The sequence below is a fragment of the Ptychodera flava genome (assembly GCF_041260155.1).
Source record: "Ptychodera flava strain L36383 chromosome 23 unlocalized genomic scaffold, AS_Pfla_20210202 Scaffold_23__1_contigs__length_28996876_pilon, whole genome shotgun sequence".
Lineage (NCBI taxonomy): Eukaryota > Metazoa > Hemichordata > Enteropneusta > Ptychoderidae > Ptychodera > Ptychodera flava.
In genome coordinates this window covers 12,824,711-12,849,705 of record NW_027248277.1, presented here as the reverse complement: position 1 = coordinate 12,849,705, position 24,995 = coordinate 12,824,711, and the positions used below count along the sequence as shown (strand labels likewise).

General features: G+C 37.3%; 1 protein-coding gene across 4 annotated transcripts in view; it reads right to left on the bottom strand.

The window, feature by feature from the left end:
• Positions 1-769: 769 nt before the first annotated feature.
• Positions 770-24,995, bottom strand: part of LOC139124258 (mucin-22-like) — a 43,850-nt gene continuing 19,624 nt past the window's right edge. For 3 of the 4 annotated variants that reach the window (XM_070690399.1, XM_070690398.1, XM_070690397.1), the window contains 6 exons: positions 5,151-5,236; positions 4,188-4,580; positions 3,255-3,659; positions 2,639-3,034; positions 1,911-2,001; positions 770-1,365 (listed from right to left, as the gene is read on the bottom strand). In XM_070690399.1, coding sequence (XP_070546500.1) covers positions 1,919-2,001; positions 2,639-3,034; positions 3,255-3,659; positions 4,188-4,580; positions 5,151-5,211 — 1,338 coding nt within the window. In that variant the 5' untranslated portion in view covers positions 5,212-5,236 and the 3' untranslated portion in view covers positions 770-1,365; positions 1,911-1,918. Of the gene's footprint in view, positions 1,366-1,910; positions 2,002-2,638; positions 3,035-3,254; positions 3,660-4,187; positions 4,581-5,150; positions 5,237-9,431; positions 9,482-24,995 lie in introns of those variants that run through there. The other variant, XM_070690396.1, reaches the window with a different exon arrangement.

Below are 24,995 nucleotides of genomic sequence, written 5' to 3'. Positions count from 1 at the left end.
GCCGCACATGTTCTTTTTTGCTCTCGTACGATGAGTTGCAACACAAGATAGTTAATCGCAATCAAGACGATGAAGATGTACAGTTCTGTTCAAGCCGAATTCCCCGAGTACTTTAAGAATTGCATTGACGTTCCACACCAAACTCATTGGACACCCCGAGGCTACACGGCATAGTTTACTCTTGAGTCAAAATGTCGAAGGTCAAAAAAGTATTATTTGAACAACCATCAAAGGCAATGCCGACCGGTAAATATATAATTGTATCACTGATCCGCAGTGCCTAGTTACAAAGTTCAACGCTACTCTGCAAAGCGCTTCAAGTGTTGATTTTTGGAAATGCCCTGCCATGCCATGGCATGACTTCTCTCTCCACCACGCTTGAGGGCGAACACGTCATTTCCGTCGTTTTCTCTGTTAAAAGTCATTATTAATATCATTGATCTATAAACTATAGTGAGTATTCAAAAGTAATGTTGAACACGCACCGTAGTTCATGGACGAATGGATTGTTATTTAATCGCATGCACATTTCTGTTTTCAGCATTTCTTTAACCACCAATCCAGTGGAGAATATAAAAATATTAATACTTGTCCGAATGGCATAAATAGTCGAGGTGATAACAATATTCTTTCTGGTTGGCTATTCAAAATTCAACACCTCCCCTTCTCTCTCTCTCTCTCTCTCTCTCTCTCTCTCTCTCTCTCTCTCTGAGCCTTGACTATGTGCACATATTTAAATAAAAACAAAACATCTATACAATCTCAGATGTATAATTAAAAACTTAATGTTCTTTTTTAATCAAGTTAATAATGTTTATATTTTAATACATAGACAGGATTTCTTCTGAACCTAATCGATACAAGGATTATAAGGCTTATACCTTTCGGTGTCAAAACGCCCCTGTTGCATTCTTCGTAAACAATATCATCTTTAATAGGCAACTAATCAGCAGACTTTACCTATCAACACAGACACGCTCATACGGCACTCTGGGTCGCCACAAGTGAAAATGACTTCCTAGGGCCGTTTCCTGGCTGGGAGTATTTTAGAAACACAAAATGTTGTGATTCTGCCATCGGCGAGCTTTAAAAGCCAGGTTTTCTGTTTAAACTAAGTTTAACTAAAACATATGATGTCTCGAGTACGGAGTCGTTCGTCAAACTCCACAATAAGAACCAGTGTCAATGTTGAATGACGTCATCCATAGTACTGTCATAAACACCTGTCAATGTTTTTTTTTCATTTTGTATTACAATTAAACTAAACTAATCGAAAATATATGCATCAAATCATCCACAGAGTTACAAGATTGAAATTCGCATGGTTCATTACGGCGTCTTCCAGAAGTCGTCCATCATCGTTGTCTGAAAAACATTACAACACTAATGAAGGAGCGTCTCCAAAGTAAACTATTTTTGAATGCCAAAACGTGTCATACTATCAAATATTCCAGTAAATTAGCTTAAACGTAAAACAGCTCAAAACTTATGTAGAACGTTTCCTTTACCTAACTTCCCTTATTCCAAAGTTCAATATGAGAGCATCGCGTCATTCTAGTTAAATGACAAGCAGTTTTGGTTTCCATGAGACAACAATTTTGCAGTCAAAATACTTATTTTTATTTATCGCCAATTATTTCTTACAAAATAAATTCACCACTGAAGTGAAATATCAATTGTTAGCGCGATGCACGTTGGTCTCAAAAGTTTGCATGGTGTACAAACAAACACTATTTTGACTACTTATCTGGCATGACTTTACATGCACCGTTCTACAATGATGAACGGGCGCGTTCCCCTCCGTATGACTGTTGAACTTTTGACCGCTAATACGCATTAGATTATATAACTGACAAACAAGAATACAGAATAATCAAAATTATAATCGCCGATACATGGCTGAGTCTTACCTTAAGAATTATTGTTGAAATTGTGAAAATGTCGACGTCAAAATCAGCACAGCTGTAAACAAGCTTACGTTCGTCACAGTTGCTCCGCCATCTAATTTACAGATAAAACAAAAGAAATTTATAACATGCATAATTAGGATGCTGGAGAAAACAAATTCTTACAATTTCTTGCTTTTCATGATTTTAAGTCAATTCTGTTATGTGTATGTTTATGGCAAGTGGTGAACATACAAACATACATACATACATACATACATACATACATACATACATACATACATACAACAAAATAAACCAGTCTCAGTATTGATATCACATAAAATACATTCATCGAGCTGGTAATCCGATACGATTAACACAAAAAAGGTTAAAAATAGCGCGCGGCGCGGCGTAGCTGATAGTTTTGACATTTTAGTAATATATAAGCAATGTCCCGGTACGATTTAACCCTTACCTTTCGCCAAAAAAGACCACTTGTCATTTGTTTCGAAATTTGAAATCAAAGAAAGCTAAATTTGATCTTTGAACCTGAGTTGCAACGTTCACTCCACTTCCGTCACATCCTTACAGAATCCGAACATCAGTCATGATTGCCGGTTTTGAAAATAAACAAACTTGCTTAATCGGCTGATTTACATCCTTTTTTGGAAGATCACCCTCCATACCGTGTGTAGACCTGATATATTTTATATGTACCTCGCTGAGGTATACAGTTAAGCTACACTTACTTGCACATTCAATTTTATCACTGACATCAGTGCAGTCTGTTACAGGACCTGGTTCTGCCTTCAGACACGCCCACTTGTAGGCACTGCAGTCTTCTGCTGACTCGATTTTCACAGCAGATGTCATACCAGTGGTCAGTCCTTTATCAGCGGTGCCATCAGCACTGGCTGGAACAGTAGTTGGAGCACCAGTGACGTTAATGGCGTCAGACACGTTGGCCCCTGTGGCAGACAGGTCTACGTTGTCCGAAAGATATAACTTGTAAGACGTCAGGGTCACCTCTGTAGTTTCGACATTCAGTAATGCAGCACTGAAGGTTAGTGTGGTCTCTGTATCTGTATTCAGCTTATAGGTTGATGGTCCCGTTATTGAAAATGAACCAGTTTTGAAAGCTAGGGCTGGAGAGAGAACAAAACGAATGTTTCCATGACATTGTAATGTGAGCTCATTAATTACGTTATGTCTATATCAAATCTTTCATTCTCCAGTATAGCGTCACAATCAATCATCCTTACATATACTTACAACAACTTTATCTATAAAAATAATCAAGCAACTTTTACATATCAAGATAATTATGGAATCTTTGAAACAGAGTCCCTGGACAGCAACACTTACTTGAAGCACAGTCTGTTTTGCCAGTTACATCAAAACAACCTGTCGCAGAAGTGGAATCATATTCAACTTTCAGGCAGAGTTTGTTGTAGGCACTGCAGTCCTCTGCTGACTCGATTTTGACAGCAGATGTCATACCGGTGGTGAGTCCTTTACCAGCAGTACCGTCAGAACTGGCCGGAACAGTGGTTGGAGCACCAGTGACGTCAATGGCGGCAGACTTTTTGGTTGCACCATCAGACAAGTCTTCATTGTCGGACAGATACAACTTGTAGGATGTTATTGTGGTCTCCGTTGCGTCAGCGTTGAACAGGCCGGCACTGAATGTGAGAGTGGTCGCTTGAACTCGGTTCAGCGTGTAAGTTGTCGGTGCTGTCACTGCAATGGTGTCTACTTTGAAAGCTAATGCTGAAATTGAACACAAATTTCCGATCTTTTAATTCCATTGGATAATGCACCTAGCATGACAAAAAGACGACTTTGTATAGACATATTTGTGTGTTGATATTTTTATACAATATCCAACCTCAAATACTCTGTTTAGATTATTGTTTCTTTTGCTTTTGACTCATTTCAATCCAGGTTGTATAAAACCCCTGACACAAAGCAATTATGCTTTTATATGATATGGACAATGAACGGCAACAGTTCAGAATTGTTATTTAAGCACCATAAAGTTCACAAAGCGTTATACAAATAATGGTGAACAGAAGCAATCAATAAAACGTAGCCGATCGAAATCTTATAAAGTCACCTCACAATATCAAATGCCTCGTGGTCGTTGATATCCGATACTGAAAGGATCTGTACTTCACATTTGAGATATAAAACCATAAAGTTTGACTATAAATTAAAAAAAATGTAATGCTATAAATTGTTTTCATATGGCTTAAACGCTGCATAAATACGTTGGGATTCAAGAGAAGCTTAACCTACCATCACAGTTCATTGTAGCACTTTTACATTCAGTGCCATCGTCGGGTATCACCCGAAGGCAGATTTTGGTGTAAGAACTACAGTCAGTCCCATCAGCAATTTTCACAGCAGCGGTCATACCAGTCGTCAAACCATTACCGGCACTTCCGTCAGCATCACCATCTACTGTGGTTGGAGCACCGGTGATATCTATTGCAGTAGACACTATAGCTCCCGCTGCTGTAACATCACTATTGTCTGACAGGTATAGTTTAACTGATGTAAGCGTCACAGCTGTGCTATCGTCGTTCTCCAAACCAACGTCGAATGTTAGCGCCGTATCTGTGTTCCGGTTGAAGGTCAGTGAGCCACTAGGACTAGTGATTTCAAAGCTATCACCTTTGATATCGATTTCTGAAGAAAAGAAGAGGGAAAAATTAAATCTTCGCATCACTTAAAGATACACAATCCACTGTAGCAAATATTTGAAAGGCAGTTTACATTCATATACACATTACCTCCAGAAAAAAGGCCGATTGTACGAGCCCCTTCAAAGGTATATGTAATAAACTACAAATGAAGAAGATAAGTGCGGCAAATAGTCATTTTTGTGACATAGTCACAGACATTCAGCCACTGAAATTCACAAAGTCAAGTCGCGCTCATATTCACAATGAACTGCCATTGTTTGGTTCATCGGAAATGCGAGCTACACGCACCGATCCGTAAGTTTTTAAAATTATTATCTCATATTGCCGCCTATGATTAATTTCTTTCAACACAGCTTACTTTCTGTCTGATTAAAACAACACCATTCCAAAAAAAATATATCTTAATTGGTTCGTTATATTTGGCAACTATATGCCTATTGCAAATATAATGAGAAGCTGACAGCTATATATCATTTAAGTGTCTGCTAAAAGTTTAAAGTAAATCACTCTTCTGTAATGTTTACAAGCTGATAGAAGTAACACAAAAACTTACCTCCTCCATCGACGGCACATACAAAGGCGAGAAAAAGAAAACAAACCACCAGTGTCTTCATGACTTTGTTCGGCTAGTTTCTGAATCTGAAAAAAAAACATAAACAAGGCTTGTTTAATGTTCTTAAAAAACTATCCACTGTTGATTGACCAATCAGAGTGCTCAATTCAGGGTGTTTTATTTACACGTAAAGCCCTGGTCACCAAATTCCAGAACAAATGACAGCGCCGTAGTAAAGTACTGTCCAATCAAAAGTGAACATGTCATATTCTGTAGACATCTGGTACGTTTTAATATTCAAATTTGGTAATACAGCGGAAACCAGCTGCAACACAAAATCTGCTGTGCCCTAGGGCATTTATATAATGTGCCCTGGGGCATTTATAGGATGTTCCATTACATTGGAAGGCTATTTCACAAATAAAAGTTTTAATTCATATCCTAAACATGTTACATTGACAAAGGGGACGGTTGACGTAAATACATTGAAAACGAAAATATATCAGTTAGGGGCGATAGTTTTTAAGTCGGATAAAACCCTCATACTCGGGCTCTTCTGGTATATAAAGTCCAACCCTACGATAAAATGTCTCGGCCTGCGGCTCGACATTTTATCGTTGGGTTGGACTTTATATACCAGAAGAGCCCTCGTACTCGGGCTTTATCCTATACATTAAGGATAGAGGGGCAAAAATCAAGTCAGTGACCTAAAACATTTGACAACCAATAACAGAACATGGTATTAGCTGTTATCGCATCTCCATGCCCACTGTGCTCAATCTTGGTGACAATTAAATGTAAAATATCAGCAGTGATATTTAATGGTAAACTCGGGGTCACGTTTAACGTCATCAGTTTTGATTACTCGAGCTAAATTTTCATCATAGAAGTAAACAAAGTAAACAGTCGGATATCGGTTGCTTGACACGGTATTAGAATGTTGATTCCTATAATTGTGTCCTAATGAAATCCAATACTGTTGTTGTAATTTTTTGACAAGCTTAAGGAAACAATTAGGGTGGCATCGCCTGATCTAACTTCGAAAGGGTATCGGCATCGCGTGAAAGAGTGACGCGAGCGTGATGTCAGTTGACATGACGACTCAATGCACAGTCACTCCAAATGCTCAATGTAAATAACCTCCGATCTGGCGCGATGGAAATCGATACGTAGCCGATGAGTTTTGCATGGAGCAATATTATAGCAACGTATTGAATTATAAGTCCTTCTTCCCATGCCATTTGTCGACACAAACACAAAAAGCTGAGAATATTATTTTGGCATAAAGATTTGACATTGTCTGATACTGTTGTTAAACCAACTCTACCGCACGCGTGTACTGTCAAATTTTCTGCTACCTTACTTTTACAATCTCTACAAAAGTTTTCTTTTTATTTTATTTTTTTAAACTCTCTAGCTTCAAGTTAAGACATCTTGAAATGACGAATAAGATAGCAATAGTAAAGGGATTCCAACGGAAGCCTTCAATCCTTTATCGTTATTAACGGTATTTACAAAGGATGAGGTTGTTAATAACACTTAGGGTCTGTAGATCGTAAATTAAGATAAGACGTGGCAGACTTAAGATATTCAATACAATTCACACTCAATTTGGGGGGAAAATCTTTGCATAGTAAAGTGGGATTAAAATGTGATTTCATAAAAAATCAATATGACGGAAATTGTAAGGAATAGGCACTATAGAGTTGATGATCAAATGCCTATATGAGCTGATTGATATCCCCGAAGATAAGGGTTGCTATGGAAAGTATTCTTATATTATAAATACACTGTGAGACATTCTGTACACACAAACGTTTCACCTCCAAATCTAGGAGACAAAACTAATCATGACAGAATGTATGTAGCAACAAATACATTAGTTTAATGGCGGAAAGATAATCAAAACGAATGCAGAAATTGTAAGCGGCGAATCTCGTTGTCGTTCGGTTCCTCCTTTAGCAAAAAAAAACAAACAAACAAACAAACAAAAAAAAACACAAAAAAACAAAACATTTTTGCCCCTAATTACGCCCCTAAGAGTCACTCTCTCTCTCTCTCTCTCTCTCTCTCTCTCTCTCTCTCTCTCTCTCTCTCTCTCTCTCTCTCTCTCTCTCTCTCTCTCATATATGAGTACTAAAACTATACTATTGCTTAATATTGAGGTAAGCTTAGAGTTTTAAGGGTCTGCACCACGGAGTACTATATAAAGATTGAAATCGTCACAAATCCGTCAATAACCTTCCTGCTTGAAAGCTTTTGATAAATTATGGTTTTGCTGGCGACATAAATATCCTCAAAGCGTGCACCATTTCTGATATTGACTCATTCACAGTCATCTTGAACAGGAAATTCACCATGGACTTAAGTACGTGCTTTAATTCCAATTCTCTCAAACCCAACATTTCGAAATATCAATACATGCTCTTTTTTATTAAGCAAGAACTCAAGATAGTACCAAATGACATAAAGAAATCTATCCAATCAAAGTAATACAATCAAAGAATCTCCTGCTACAACCTGTTTAGGTTTAAGACTTGACCAAGAACTCAGCGGTCTCCAACTTTGTTGCATACCTCCACCTAGCATGTGACAATCCAAGTAAAAAAAGTTCGCAATAATGTTATGATCTCAGTTACAGTTTTCACACTTTGAGACTACCGTGACTCTGTCTTTTCAAAGTGTAATATCACTCTTAAACGCAATTTCCGACGTATAATTAATTGTGCAGTTTGCATTCAGAGTGGGGTCAAAAAGTAAGACCATGTTTAACAGAAATTCCCCCAAGTGGCCAACAGTCGCTCATTCAAATATCGTCCATGCAACATTGCCAATATTATACCAGTAATTTAAATTACCTTACTGTGCCTGTTTATTCTTTTCTAAACAATTTTTAGCCATGTCCGTGTCGACTTCCGACTTGTTTTTATTGAATATTTGGATGCTCACCAACTTTTGATGCTTTTCCTTTTTGATGCACAGTGCAGTTTCATATTTATTTATCTACTGGTCTTTTATTGAGTTATTTTTTTTATTTTTATTCTGTATTTGCATGTATTTTATTCAATGCATGGAAATCCATTTATGGATGCATTGACTTTGAGTGATAAAGTCAAAAAAATTACAGTCCCCCTTCCCCGACAAAACGTTATTTCAGGGCGCCTCTTTTTATAGAGCGTGTTCTTAATAATGTCTCGACTTTTTGTTTTCTTCAGCAGAATAAGCTATTTTGAAAACGCGTCGGTTTTCGAAGACAATGAGATATGTGAATGTTAGGTAAATTGAAAGCTGACCAATGCTGTCTATACATGTTGAAAACGAATTGAAACCATTAAAATATTGTAAACTTCTTTTGATACTCGTTTGACTGTTCAGAGCTTACATCACTATTCGACATACACCGTTGATGTTACTCTTATACAAACCGCAATTTGACAGTTGTCAAAAAAATCGGACTCTCAATCTTTTATTGACAATTTGTTTATGATATACCATTTTAGGGCTCATTTTAAAGCTTTTCCTGTACGAAAAATCTGACCATGTTAGTTTTATTGAAAATCGAAAATTTCATTTTCTCTTCATCAGAGTTAGCACATGGATTAGTGTCATTTCGAATATCAAATATCAGTAAATCTGGGTAATCTGCTTCTCTCACACCAAAATTTGCACGGTAATACCCATTTTAATCTTGATTTTGAAATAGCTTGGTTGAAAGTTTCCTTGAGGAAAATACGATGCTTCAATTGGGCTTCGAACCAAATACATACGGCATCCAGTCACCTAGCGGACAAGCAAAAGACGGGACCGCTTTGCAAAATCTCCACTCTCAAAAAGAGTGGTTCAACCGAGCCAAGTTGTTACATTTTTCTGAATGCGACTTCTCCACACTTTGCCATAGTCAACTATCACACATCGCACACAAAATTACTGAAGCATTAAATACATACATCGCTTAAACTTGGCGAAAGGCAGCCTCGGGGACAATTCTATCGACCAGCAGAGCTATCAACCCGGGGTAGAGAATACGATGTCCCCAATAGGGGTTCGAGGCTACAACCTACGGCATCCAGTCAACTAGTGGAGAATCAACAGACAAAACCGCTCGGCCAAAAAGTTAAAGTTCAGTCTTTCATTTTTGAGGCGCATACTACCGTAAATTAGAAGTCTTGGTGTTCTCTTTGCCGTACAAGTTCGTAAAACTTGACAATAATAAGTAAGAAAGTAAAAAAATAACTGATATCAATGAATCAAAGAATTAACAAAAAAAATGGTAGGTCTTACCTGTATCACACAAGCCTGCAGAGTTATAGTTCAAATCGGCAACTGATTCGAACACTGGCTATAACCACTCTTTTTAACTATTCGGTAAGTCATAAATGAATGACGTGTATATTTTGTTAAGATTTGATTGGTTGTACAGACTCTCACGTGTACCATTGGAGGCGTTAGCAAAGTTGAAACAGCCAATAATTCAGTGACTAATTTAACAATGAGCTAAATCTGCTGTGATTTATTGCCTGTCAAAATGTGTTTGTGCTTTTCAAATTGTATTCATTGCCCTGGAAACAACAAAATACGTCGGTTGACAACATATGAGGTGGTAGAAACCAGCGCGATTGTAAACGTTTAGAGTATGTAGACCAAATAAAAAATTGGAAGAGAAACGAGGAAGATCAAAAACATGCAAATAACACCAAAATACGAGCACATTTTTTGTCGGTCGGAATATCAAAATGGAAATCGATAATTTAGTGTCCATACAATGCACCTCAAGTTGAGTTTTTTAGAATTCTTAAGGAGAGAAAGAAACGGGGAGGTATGATTATTAAACAGTTTTGGGGAGGAAACAAAACGTATTTTCAGAGCGCCTACGTTTTTCAAATGTTTTGTGAAATCGGAATCGCAATCGTTTGCAAATAGATCATCATATTGGAAAACCACTTTATTACTGAAAAACGTGCCTATTGCATGGTACAGCTTTATACATTTTAATAGAATAAATTGGAGTTAACAAAAAATCCAATATGGCAGCCAAACCATGTGACCAAACGACATGTTTTTCGCCAACTTTATATACTCACACTTTTGATGATATTTGAAACATGTCAATTCAAATGGTGTGCTGATTCTGGAGTTTAAGATATTTCTACATTTAACCCCTTGATTACCTTGAACGCCGGATATATCTGGCGCAATATTGAATTACCATATACCTTGAGTGCCGGGAATATCCGGGAATAGGCGTATTTGCTTCGTTTTTGTCCCTAAAAATCCCGTAATGTCGGCGTTGGATGTTTTTGAAAATTCAATATTGCAGACAGGGTCACGTGACCGCTCGCAATTTTATTTGCAGAGTTAAAAATACCCGGAGAAATGCTTGCTACACACTAAATTCCAAAATGACCTGACCCCTAGGTCACCAGGAGAAGCAACTTTGATGTTTTCATAGAATCCCGTATTGCCACCAGATAATAATGTGGTTGATTTAAAGAGTTTTTGAGTGCCGAATCCCTCAAACGGAATTTTAAAAGCGTACATAATGCATACGTAGTTGAAAACTGGCAATTCATCAGAGATTTCAAATACGGCATTCCAAAATATTGCTATGTAAATTGCGATCACACATATTTTTTAATTCCTCAATTACTTCCTCGAGCACTTGATTTAGGGCTCTAATATTTGTTTAATTACGAATATTAAAAAATATTTAAAATCCTACAATTAACAATATTATTCTTTTGCAAAAATCGCATCAGCTATCGACAGTTGTTTTCTAAGTTAAATACACCCTATTTTGTCGTTGTTAATAAAACATATGTCATACCATTCTTACTGTCTACAATTTTTTATAGTATGTAACCAGAGAAAGACGGATTACTATAATCCACAAAGTAGAAAATTTGATGTGTCTTATATTTCCTTTCCTCATTTTCAAGTCAGCCATGTGTTCCTCGCTATCAGAGCTACCAGTACGGCCACCGTACCCATTAACAGGTGAATGTTTCTGTAACCTTTATTGAACGTTTTTTAGTTTATTAGTTAATTTTTATAACTCAGGATGACAATGAATTTCATTTTGAGAAATGATCCTAACTCTGAAACGCAAATCAAAATGTAAAGAAAATATAAATTTTAAATCGTTAGTGAAATAGCAGTTCATTTACTTATGAAACGAATAATAAAATCACATTGGAAATGCAACTTAATGTTAAAATAAAAATGACAGATAGAAGATTCGTCAATTCTACAAATTTGAGTAACTATTAACAGTGATTTCATAAGCTCCACGATTTCCGTTCGACACCAGCGCTAAGGTTGAAGATTTGTTTTATGTCGTCTGTCCAATTTCAACTGCTCCAGTTGTATACGTGTACTAGATAACCAGATAATGTCATCAACATTGCTGTAGGCAGGAGTCAATGAGTTGAAAATGATGTATGAGACGAGGAATGTTTACTACACAGAGTAGCAGCTTTAATTTAAACTGAATATATCGCCTACACAGCTACGTAGCTACATACTAATATCATGTCATCGGTGAAATTCTCGTACGTTCAATATTTAATAGCTTAATAGACAACTCACTTTCTTTCAAGCAGCGATCAACAAGTAGTGATGTGTTGAACTGTAAGGACACGGTTGCCAAGACTTCACTTCAACAAATTCAATGTGCACCAACTGTAATGTCACTTGAAGTAATTTATCACTGTACAATAAATGAACAAGGCGTTTGGGGTCATTGTCTATTGGAATAGTCGGCAGAAGCGCTTTTCAGCTTTTTTGTTTTAACATGTTTTCACATGTTTAGCATGTTTAGACAAATATCTCACTCAGAAAACTTTCTCGAGGAACATCACGAAATGCTTCTGTACACTCTGCGTGCTTGTTGTGCAATACACAAACTACTGTAAATCTGCTTTGAGATTTTCTAGTTAAACTTGTAAGGATGTGCATATTTGCTAAATATCAACAAATGGAAAAATGAAAACACAGAATTCATCACTTGCAGTAGTGTCACGTGCATTTATTTTTATTTACTAATACGCTTTCTGAACATGTGAATAGGCAATGTTGTAGAAAACTTTGATTTAGCAGTATTTTGTTTTAACGTTGTCAGATTTTCATTTTAATCAATAGGTGTCTATTGGCCACTCCAATCCTTAACAAATTCAAACCTTTAAGGCGCCTAATTCTAGAGCGAGGTCGGGTTTGTAACAATATAACGTATCCTTATTTAGGATCTCGAAGAAGATTATTGATAAGCAATATTCGCCCTGGGAGTGTACTTTTCGAGCATGTAAAACTTTTCTGACGGGCATCTCAAACTTTATCAGCTAACCGCATTAAACTTGTTAAATGAACCTTAAAAAGAGATGAGCCTAGTCTCGCCTAAAATGTGGTGAGAGTATGGTGAGAGTGATATATAGGTACATGATGCTTACTCGTGCGAATAGTATCGAAAAGGCACAGAATTTATGTTGTTTATGTCACCAAACAGTCGGTAGCCTTGGCTACCACTCGGTTAAAGTTGAGGGTACTGCCGTAACCATAAACAACTATTGCAAAGTCACCTTACACACTACATCACTAATAGTGTAACCTGGAAAATTATAGCTACGTATTGCAGTACAGGGCGGGGAGACATGTGTCGTGACCTAATTAAGTGATTTTACTTGAATTTGACTCTAATGGTCACCTTTCTACTAGGCTATATGACGAGGGAGATGATTTCAACTTTAGTATAATCAATTTTCCACACCTCATCAGTACTATTCCACTCTTACCTGCTTATGGGGTATACATTTCGCAGCTTATTCGATATGCAAGAGCATGCGGTTCATATGATGATTTTGTAGAGAGACATGGCCATCTCCCTTACAAACTGTTAAATAAAGGTTACACCAGAGCAAGACTTGTCTCAACATTCAACGATTTTTTGGCAGGTATCGCAAGCTGATAGATAAATACCATATCTCTCTTCGACAAATGATCACTGATGGCATCGGTGACATAGGGCCTTAGTTAGTGACCACTACCTATGTGACTTGCGGATTGATGTATGGCGGGTGCCACATGTGGGGCACGATGCGCTTACTATTTTCGAAACACCTGACATCACCTCTTGGTCTTTTGGCCAGAGGTCCATATATCTTTCTTTCATGAATTTGACTTTGTTTGTGTACCGTCTGTTTACTGTCTGTTCTGTGCTGTTTTGTGTCTATGTTTACAACTATTGTCTTACAAATTCTGACCTAGTCTTATTGGATGATGGATTGGTATAATTGCGATTATTTTATATACGCGAATTAGTTTCACAAGTTTTAGAACGCGTCTGTTCTTTCTTAACAATATTAATTGAGTAGTGGTTACGAACATCAAAATATGTTTCATCAGTTTAGAGAGATCAGCACATGATTACATTTTGCCAACAACTGGTCTTTGGTATAGCGTAACATGAATAAAAGTCGTCACAAAAAGATAATTCCCGGTAGTGTTACGTTGAACAACTTCAGTTTTTGATGTTTCACGTCACAAGCAAAATATGTCAAGGAGTTTAAATGCAGTGATATTTCCTCCATTCTCGTTGAAATTAATACGATGATCAATATTTTTTCTGCTTGGATTCGCAACACGTACTTTTCCCTTCATTTTTCGAATTTATTTCATTGGCGACAAATTATTCGTATGGTTAATCGAGTTAAAGAAATACGAATGTTCGGAGAAAGAAAAAGAGGCAAGGGGACTACACAAAATATAAACAGTCAATCAGAGGGATGGAGCACAGACAGACAGACAGACAGACTGGTACACAACAAAAACACACTGAGAGAAGAAAAACAGAAATGAAGAAATAGTATACATCATTGAAAAGTAGACTAATGTCGACATAAGGGCAAGGTATGTTTAATTTAAAGGAAGATAACCTAGTGTGTCTTGATGATTGACTGACATAGACTACGAGCCATGGTTCTGAGTGTTTCGTACAGTGGCAAGTCAGGTCCATCAATATTGTTCCTGAATAAACCCAAGTATTCGTCTTAGCCTTGTATAGCACCTTCTATTTTTACATCTTACATCTTATTTTTACAGCTTACATCTTTAAAACTGTAATCTGTTAGAAAACCAAAGCATGGCAGAGTCTTTCCCTAAACTATGACAATATAACACATTGAGGCTACCGAGAATTACTGTACCATTGAACAGAGTTAAAAATTGCCTGAAACATCTTGTCAGGGCATCAGAGCATGTTGCTGAAAAAAATCAAATTGTAATTTTCAATTTAGCTGCTTGCCATGCTAAAAGGTGAAGCACACTAAGTTTTCAATCTTAGGTCAATCTTAGGTCAAGAAATTAATGTAAATATCGAGTGAACATTCTCAAAAAAGTTATGTTGAGTAAAATAGGCTGTGTTATGTTCAGCGCTATCTTAAAGTATTTAATCACTTTGAGTAACGGGGCTGTTCCCATTAATAGGCAATTTCGATACTATGAGATGAAGCGTCTTATCTGTTTATCTGCATCCTTTTTCTATGGTTTAATCACCTGTATGTAAACATTTTCAAACTTAGCAATTAGTTGTATGATTCTATGTGAAAAGCAAGAAAGAAGAAAGGCTTATAGTCAGTTTATCAGAGAAAAATTCAAGATGATAAATATATGTCTACATTGCGTGTTACAGGCTTCATTTAACCGCAATCTTTGCTTCGTTTTTGGCCATTACTGTCATTTGTCGGAACGTACAAATAGAAAAAGTGTAGCTAATTCCATTAGAGTAATATTAATGATAATCGTAATAATTTTATCAAGACTCGAGGAAAATATATTTTTATGTGAACCCCTTGATTTATTTTAATTATAACATGAAGGCTCAAAAAAGTGCATTGTTTATATGTTGATCAGAGACAGACAGACAGACAGACAGACAGGCAGGCAGGCAGACAGACAGAGAAAAAGACAAACGGAGACAGAAACACAAACAGACATACAGAATGACCGGAATATCACAGCTTGCTTTTAAATATGGTCACTAAGGATCAACAATGTTTTCATTCTAGCTCTGAGTAAACGTGGCCGGTGTTTGTTGATATGCATCTTCGAAGAGCGGAGGGATAATGTCGTGTTTCCCCTTAATGTGGTATTTTTAAGATTGTTTTTTTAAGTGAACACTTGTTTTCAAAAGTAGTAGATCCTTGCATGTTTCTATTGGGAAAGAAATAAAAAGAAATGTGACCAGGATGACATATGTCGGTCTTCTTTGTGTTTCACATGGTGCATGTTGCCGCAATATTGTCTTTTGACCACCGAACCACGGTCGTCTCTTTGTAACTTAGCGTAAAGTCAATGATAGAAAGTGATTAAACAAGCCCTCACTTTTCAGTTTATTTCGTAAAGATGTGCATTTTTGTTGAAATTCAACGAATGGAAAACTGTTAACAGAGAATACCTCACTCGCACGATTAAAACATTTCGCCATATTGCAGGACAATGCTGTGAAACATTTGGAACTAACAGTTTTATATTTAGGGCGATACCGAAGGAATCAGAGCAATTGTAAACCAATTTAGCTGATCTTTGGCAGAATCATTGATGTCGTTCATGAAAATATAGATGAGCATGCGTTACTAAAAATTCCGGAAAGTTTGTGAGATATCGCCGTAAAACCCTTCAAAATTTTACGAAATGACACAGTAGATATTTTCCTGTTCAAAAATCGTTTTTCCTTGAATATATAACCTAATCCATGCTAGGGGCTCTAAACAGGTATCTCGTGTGGTACATTCTGAAATTTTGGAAAATTTTGTACAAATTTGTAGGAGATGAAACGTTTTAAAGTAGAACTGAGGTAATTTGTATATGTGTTACGTCAATGACCAATCGCGCAACAAACCTGCGTCTTTTGGAATCATATGGCTCTGTAAATCTTTATTTTGCAAAGAACACCATGAAAAACATTGCATTTTGATTGATTTTGGAAATTACTATTGGCAACCATTGCTTAGTAATTTGAATCCTTCGGTGTCGCTTTAATAGTTTTCAGATTTTCAGACTTTTATGAAATTTCTTTAACAGATTCAAATCTTTCAGGCAACATTTTCTTGAGTGATCTGAGATGTGTGACAATATAACTTATAGTTCTTTAGGATCTCACAGGAGGTTATTGATGATCGATTTTGAATCTAAAACTTGCATTGATCTTCGTTTTCGAGCACAGCCACCTCGCCAAGGTACATGATGCGCTCAGCTGCGCTTATAAACTTACGCAAAGCCCACTTATCTCTCTCTATGCAAGGGAAGCGCTCGTTTCTACCGCCATTATAAATATCGTCCCACTAGTGAACACTCGTGCAAACGCCAGCCTTGTAAAAGAGTTCAATTTTCAAAATCGGCTGTTGTCTGCGTAGAAACTGCGCACCACAAATCCGAGGCGCTGCCTGCGGGTTTTTTTTATGCCCTGCTACGCATTAAAATTAATGAAGCATAATATTGACCAGAACGGACTTATGTTTGTTTGTTTACCCTGAGAGTTTCCATACCAACAGGTGTTGCACGCGGGTCATCGCTACAATGTAAATTTATCGTCATGTAGATATCACAATAGCATACAGCCTACAAAGTGGATGATACTCAGCCGAAGTGTTGTTGTTCCACTGATTTTTGCAGAGACTTTATTATGGAACGAGTAGCCTTAATTTAGTTATGTGGAAATGCAACAAAAACATTATAAAATGATATTCATGAGATATACAACTCTTAAAGTCTACTCTATGGAGTTGATGAATTAGATTCCTACTGAGAATTGCCGATGTTACCTAGAAAAACCTTGACAGTTAATCATAAACATTTTCTATGCTTTCTTTCTCACTATTGTCCGGAATGGTTGTTCTCTTCGTCTCGCAAGATACAGACATTAATGGTCAAGACATCTATCTCACTGGGGTGGACATTCTTTGATATAAATATTCCTTACGTTTATCTGTGCATTGGAAACTTTAAGAGTCAGCATATTCTTAAAGGTCGCTTTGTTAAAGACCAGCAATAGAACGGTAAATTTGTAAGAAGCGATTATTTGTGAACGATATCTCTGACTACCTGCATTGCTGTAAAGAATGGTCTGTTCCACCAGAGCTGATTAATACTTGGAGGTAGAAGAATATATATATATATATATATATATATATATATATATATATATATATATATATATATATATATATATATATATATAGGCCTATATATATATAATCGAAATATTTGAAATTTCATACTACAATTTACATAACAATACATTTAATCGTATATTCGTAGAGCAACGAACTTAGGGTGTAAAGCAAATGGTAAATGCGAATTTTGCCAACAGTTCATTGATTAGCAGGATATCGACAAAGAAATACCATATATTTAATCAAGATATGAAGAAAACGCTGAGTCAGTATTACGTATTGCCACGCGCTTACAAAAACACAGCTATCATGACTTTATACGTAAATGGATGAGGAATAGGCATCAAGCAAAACAAATCCTGAGACCAAAAGATGATTAATTTAATTTGACGTTGTTCTTTTCGAAATGCAAAGACGTTTAGGAACGCTGTCGTTTGCAATATGACATTAAACTGGTCGGATAATCATTTCCATTCAAGGTAATACATAACCAAGTCCATGGGACATTTGAGATCTACAAAGTTAAGTAGGACCATCCTGAACCAATGATAGTTAGTGTCGGTACCAGTGTCTGGAATGGGTAATCGTACCCTGCAAGAATGCTACATCCGTCAGGATTGGTCTCAAAGTTGTGTAAATATTATATGAAATGATACAGTATATAAATCACTGTAATAAGTCAAAGCCGGAAATGCTGTCGCTAATTATTTGAGTGACCGAGGTTTCATATTTGGCCACAATATTGTCATATCGACCGTAGAACTTTTTTGACAGTCCTCACGAGACTTTTGGATTTTTTATTCTTGTCTTACTAGTTTTGATACCAATAAGCTGCGTCTCATTTGAAAAACAGGAGGCACATGTCGATGACTGCAATGTAAAACAGACTCTGACGGAAATGATAAACGTGTCTCAACGTTTCTCAGCTTCATTCCGGCTTTTACTGGGGAATAATCCACGCTGTCTCTCGCAAAGAGTATTCGTACGCTGTCAATTCCTTATCAGATACCGGATGTACCACACGACCGTAATACTAGACTGTAATTAAAGGCGAACATGCCTGAAGAATGGAGATTAATGACTTTATTTTCAGCACGGAAACTCAGCCCGAGTTACAACTTAAGCTCTTTCATAATCGTCTCCCCCTGATTGAATGGTATTTGTCAGTTACCACGATTTTATTTTTACTCCGTAATCTACCTTTACTCTAACAGTGATATACATTGTATTCTACTGACACGCCATCTCGTGATACAGCGAATTGCTGACTCTTTATGATATGTAGACTCTGAACACTAATATTCATTGTCGACACATTTATTACGACCTTGATTGTCACGTTGAAATATCATGCGGCAGCGAATTTGTCAACAGCCTATTAACAGTTTGTCATGCTTTTGTTTTTAATTGAATGTTTCATCAAGTAAATAATATTTATATTAGATAAATCTGAGTTTTATACTAGAAGAAAGTGATTTCAAGGCAAAGGTAGACACTCGGGCCAAAATGTGAGGTACTTTTCTTCTAGCATAGTGTTACACTGGGAACCAAACTTTCCTACTTTGAAAATGCCAACTCGCCGTCTCTGTAACCTCAAATTTTCGGGGTTATTTAGCTGGTCAGAAAATGTGAATCACGTTGACTTCGATAATACCAATATCGAAGTACTCAAACAGCATTGGCATGCAAGCTAGCGTGTGGAAACAGCGACTACTGATACCTCCCCTCTTGAAGTTTAGATCAATTTTCTGCCTAAGTAATGCAACACGTCGCAAAATTTGTCGAAAGAACATTTACCTTCTGTACTAAATGATATAATTAATATAATTATGTATCTCTGCCCGAGCTTGAGGAACCGCAAGTGTACATAGTAGATAAAGACGAGGTACAGTTTCATGACGATAAACCCCGTTTATCAAGCATACAAATACGTGTTATTTTGAAAAAATGATCGATGATTGGATAAAATAGTGTACAGTGAAAACATTTGCATATTGATAGGTTTGTCATTGAGAGCCTGACTTGGATTTTTAGCTACTCTACCTGTGTTTGCAAAGGTCAGAACATTAATCTAATATATGGACGCTGTCAGCAGATTATCACCGTATTAACTCTTACAAAGTCAACAATGAACTCACCAGCAAGGTATCTTCTGTGTGGAAGGATGGTTGTAATACCTTGCTGGAGCTTTGGTTGTTGACTTTGTCAAAGTAAATCTGGTGATAATCTGGTGACAGCGTCCACATATTAGCAACTTATCCTGCTTACTTTGGCGCACTAGGTGATCAAACTCTTAAGGTAATGCAGCATGTCGACAAAAGATGTCAAGGTTGGTAGAAAAACAACTTTATTAGCAATAAAACAAATCACCTACCCCTAGACACTGACGTAAAGAAAGCCCCATAGCTATGCTTTGTTTAATCTGTGTGCAGGGTTGAAGGTTGGCAACGAAGAGCAATGTGCTGTGTCCAAAATTTTATGATTTTATGAATGCAGCATGTTGACAAAAGATGTCAAGGTTGGTAGAATAAGCCTTTATTAGCAATACAATAAAGCACCTACCCCTAGGCACGGACGTATAGGTACACCCTAGCTATGCTCTGTCTAGTCTCTGTGCAGGGTTGAAGGTTGGCAACGAAGAACAATGTGCCTTGCCCAAAATTTTAATGAAGGTTTGCATTTATATGCAAATCGCCAAACGCCTGAATGAATCGCTTTAGCGATACACCAGCGATACACTCTGGACAATTTGATTGATCTGCTGCAATCCACCAAACAATCACAAAACAGGACAACATGATGCACTGTGTAAACTTTCCTCACATTAAGCGAAGCCAAAGTTTTTTTCTGCCACAGTCCTATTTGTCCTTTGAGTGGTAAATTGTGGACGAAGTTCTCTCATTCAATGAGAGTTTACGAACATAGGATCCAGTACAGTATCATGTTGGTACGGCTATTAAATTGCTACTGCTTATTGCTACTGCTTATCTCTAGTAGAGTGTAAAAAGCATCCTTCTGTCTTGTTAAGTGATTGCACAATTTTGCATTACTATTATTTCAATTCGGTGAGGGAAGGTATGAAGGTACATGAAGGTACATGATGCCCTAAGCTGTGCTTGTAAACTTAGTTAAAACCCACTTTTCTCTCTCTCTCTTTGCAAGGGAAGCGTTCGTTTTCACTGCAATTATCAATCTCGTCCCACTAATAAGCACTCGTGCAAACACCAACCTTGCAAAAAACTTTAATTTTCAAAATCGGCTGTTTTCGCGCAGAAACTGCGCGACGCAAATCAGAGGCGCTGCTTGCGTTTTTGTTTATGCCCTGATACGCATTAAAATTAATGAAGCATAATATTGGCCATAACGGACCTATGTTTGTTTCTTTACCCTGAGAGTTTCCATGTCAACAGGTGTTGCACGCGGGTCATCGCTACAATGACAATTTGTCGTCAAGTATATATCACAATAGCATACAGCCGACAAAGTGGAAGTTACTCAGCCGAAGTGTTGCTGTACCACTGATTTTTGCAGCGACTTTATTATGGAACGAGTAGCCTTAATTTAATTATGTTGAAATGCAACAAAAACATTATAAAATGATATTCATGAGATATCCAAATCTTTAAGACTACCCTATTGAGTTGTTGAATAAGATTCATACTGAGAATTGACGATGTTACCTAGAAAAAAAAAATCGACAGTTCATCATTAACATTGCTGTCTTTCTCATTATTGTCCAGAAAGGATGTTCTCTTCGTCTGGCAAGATACAGACACCAATGGTCAAGACATCTATCTTTGGTGGATGTTCTCTGATATTAACAATCCCTGGGGTTATCTGTGCATTGGAAACTTCCAGAGTCAGCGTTGTCTTAAAGGTAATACATTTCCAAGTCCATGGGACATTTGAGATCTACAAAGTTAAGTAGGACCATCCTGAACCAATGATAGTTAGTGGTGGTATCAGTGTCTTGAATGGGTAAGCGTACCATGCAAGAATGCAACACCCGTCAGCATTGGTCCCAAATTTTTTTAAATATTATATGAAATGATACATTATATGAATCACTGTAATAAGTCACAGCCGGGAATGCTGTCGCTAATCATTTGAATGGCCGAGGTTTCATATTTGGCCACAATGTTGTCATATCGACCGTAGAACTTTTTGAAAGTCCTAACGAGACTTTTGGATGTGTATCCCTGTCTCATTAGTTTTGATACCAATAAGCTGTGTCTCGTTTGAAAATCAGGAGGCACATGTCGATGACTGCAATATACAACAGACTTTAACGAAAGTGATAAATGTGTCGCAACTTTGTTCAGCTTCATTCCGGGTTTTACTGGGGAATAACCCACGCTGTCTGTCGCAGGGAGTATTTGTACGCTGTCCAGTCCTTATCAGATATCGGAGGTACCACACGACCGTTATACTAGAGTGTAATCGATGGCGAACACGCCAATAGAATGGAGATTGATGACTTTATTTTCAGCACAGAAACTCAGCCCGAGTTACAACTTAAGCTCTTTCATAATCGTCTCCTCCTCATTGAATGGTATTTGTCAGTTACATACCACAATTTTAATTTTACTCCGCAATCTACCTTTACTCTAAACGGTGATACACATTGTATTCTACTGACACGCCATCTCGTGATACAATGCATTGCTGACTATTTATGATAGGTAGACTCTGCACACTTAAATTCATTGTCGACACATTTATTACGACCTTGGTTGTCACGTTGAAATATCATGCGGCATGTATACAGTTACGTCATTTTCTTAAATTAAAGATAAGGACGTGTAAAATTCTGACGTGGATAATATTACAGAATAACCAAAATTAGATAAAATCCTGCCCTTGTCACCTGGTACTACATCGTAAATATACATTCGATATGAGAAATTCAAGACTGTGACAATTGCAGCTTAGAACTTGACAGAGCACAGAGAAACGATAAAAGGATCATTCGCAAACTTTACTTATATGCAATGTAAGAGCGTGCCAGTGAGTTTATTTGCACCAAGCGACTTCAGTCATACAACATGCATTGTAAGAGCGTGCGAGGGACTTTTTTTGCACCAAAAGACTTATGTCTTGTAATATGCATTGTAAGAGCCTGCAGGGAGTTTATTTACACCAAACGACTTTAATCATATAATATACCGTGCAGTTAACACTGTTACAGACGTACGAAATGGAGGCCCACGGAAAGTGAAACAATATCGCTTAATGCCGAGGTTTGTTGGCTTTTCTCTATCTGAACGTTGCGCAGCAATATTACACATGGCTGGCTTCCCTCTTGGCACATAGATAGTGCAAAACATTAAAAATGTGATGCTTATTATGGAGAATATGATAGCATTCTCATAGGCCATTTGATTGCCAGGCGCCCTTCTCAATCCCTGGTTCTCGCATTATTGAATGTGTCAACAGCAATTAAAAGTTTGTCATTCTTTTGTTTTCAATTGAATGTTTCATCTTGTAAATAATATTCATATTAGATAAATCTTAGTTTGACACCAGAAGAAAGTGATTTCAAGGAATAGGTAGATACTTGGGCTCAAATGTGAAGTACTTTTCTTCTAGCATAGTGTTACACTGGGAACCAAACTTTCCTACTTTGAAGATACCAACTCGCCGTCTCTGTAACCTCAAAATGTCGGGGTTATTTAGCTGGTCAGAAACTGTAAATCACGTTGACGTCGATGATACCAATATCGAACTACTCAAACAGCATTGGCATGCAAGGTAGTATGTGGAAACAGCGACTACTTGTACCTCTCCTCTTGAAGTTTGACTGAATATTTATTTCGTCACAGCCCCTCAAAGAGGGTCTGTGGTTTCATGAAGCCTTTGGGTGAAATCGAGGACTGACACCACATAGCAATTGCGATGCGACATCGGTACAACATAATTGAACAGACGCTTTGCCAACACCAGGCAGAATAGCTGAAATTGACCAGTCCCGGATATGACGTCTCTCGATTTACGACTATTATAGCTTGCTATATCAAGTGCAACTAAAATTCATATTTTTAAAGTAAAACTCCTACTCCCGTCAAGTACGTTAGACATAGCTGTATACTTCATACCTCACCTCGCCTCAACTCATCTCACCTCACCTCATTTCACCTCCTGAGAAAGACATAGGCAATATTGTCTGTTTATTCAAGTGTATCAATTCGAGACGCAGGTCCAAGGTTTTGGATCAGACAAGGACTTTCACCAGAACAAAAGTTCTCATGAAAATTGTACACTTCTCGAGGTTGCTAATTCAGCAAACAACACAGGCGATAATTCTAAGTGACAGTCTTTAAACAATGCCAGCAAATCATTTACATCAAATACTTCGAGTGTAGGTGCAGAGGTAGTGTTGAATTAATAACTATAAAAAATACGAATTGAAAGTCTCTGAATAAGGCGAAATGTCTATGCCGGTGATAATGAGGTGCTCGGACCTCAAACAGAATGTTGTTCAGTTTCATTCTTAGATTACATTTACGATTAAAACTTGGATTTACTTGAATATGTATGGATTCGAACTCACTATTTGCTGCTCTTAAGTGCGTAAAGTGTGAGACAAACGCTCATCACTTCTGTATTTACTAAACTGGTCAATCCAGGGTAAGTTTGAATCCTACAAACAGCACTTGATCACAGGATCTGCCTATCTCTCTTCGTGAAACGTTAGATCAATTTTCTGCCTAAGTAATGCAACACGCCACGAAATTTGTCGAAAGAATATTTGGCTTCTGTACTAAATGATATAATTAATATATGTATCTTTGCCTGAGCTTGTGGAACCGCAAGTGTACATAGCAGATAAAGACGTGGTACAGTTTCGTGACATTGAACCCTGTTTAACTAGCACAAAAATACGTGTTATTTTGAAGAAAAAAAATCAATGATTGAGTAAAGTGGTGTACAGTGAAAACATTTACATATTGATAGGTTTGTCATTGAGAGCCTGACTTGGATTTTTAGCTACTCTGCCTGTGTTTGCAAAGGTCAGAACATTAATGTAATCTGTGGACGCTGTCACCAGATTATCACCGTATTAATTTTGATAAAGTCAACAATAAACGCACCAGCAAGGTATCTTCTGTGTGGAAGGATGGTGGTTATACCTTGGTGGCGCTTTGGTTGTTGACTTTTTCAAAGTAAATCCGTTGATAATCAGGTGACAGCGTCCACAGATTAGAAACTTACCCTTGCTTATTACTTTGGTGAATTAGGCTATCAAACTCTTCAGATAATGCAGCATGTTGACAAAAGATGTCAAGTTTGGTAGAAAAACAACTTTATTAGTAGTACAAGAAATCACCTACCCCTAGGCATTGACATAAAGAAAGCCCCTAGCTATGCTTTGTATAATCTGTGTGCAGGGTTGAAGGTTGGCAACGAAGAGCAATGTGCCGTGTCCAAACTTTTGAAGGTGTGCATTTATATGCTAATCGCCAAACGCCTGAATGAATCGCTTTCGCGATACACCAGCGATAAACTCTGGACAATTTTGTTGATCCGCTGCAGTCCACCAAACAATCACAAAAACAGGACAACATGGTGCACAGTGTAAACATTTCTCACATTAAGCGAAGCCAAAGTTTTTCTGTCACAGTCCTATTTGTCCTTTGAGTGGTAAAATGTCGATGAAGATCTCTCATTCAACGAGTGTTTACGA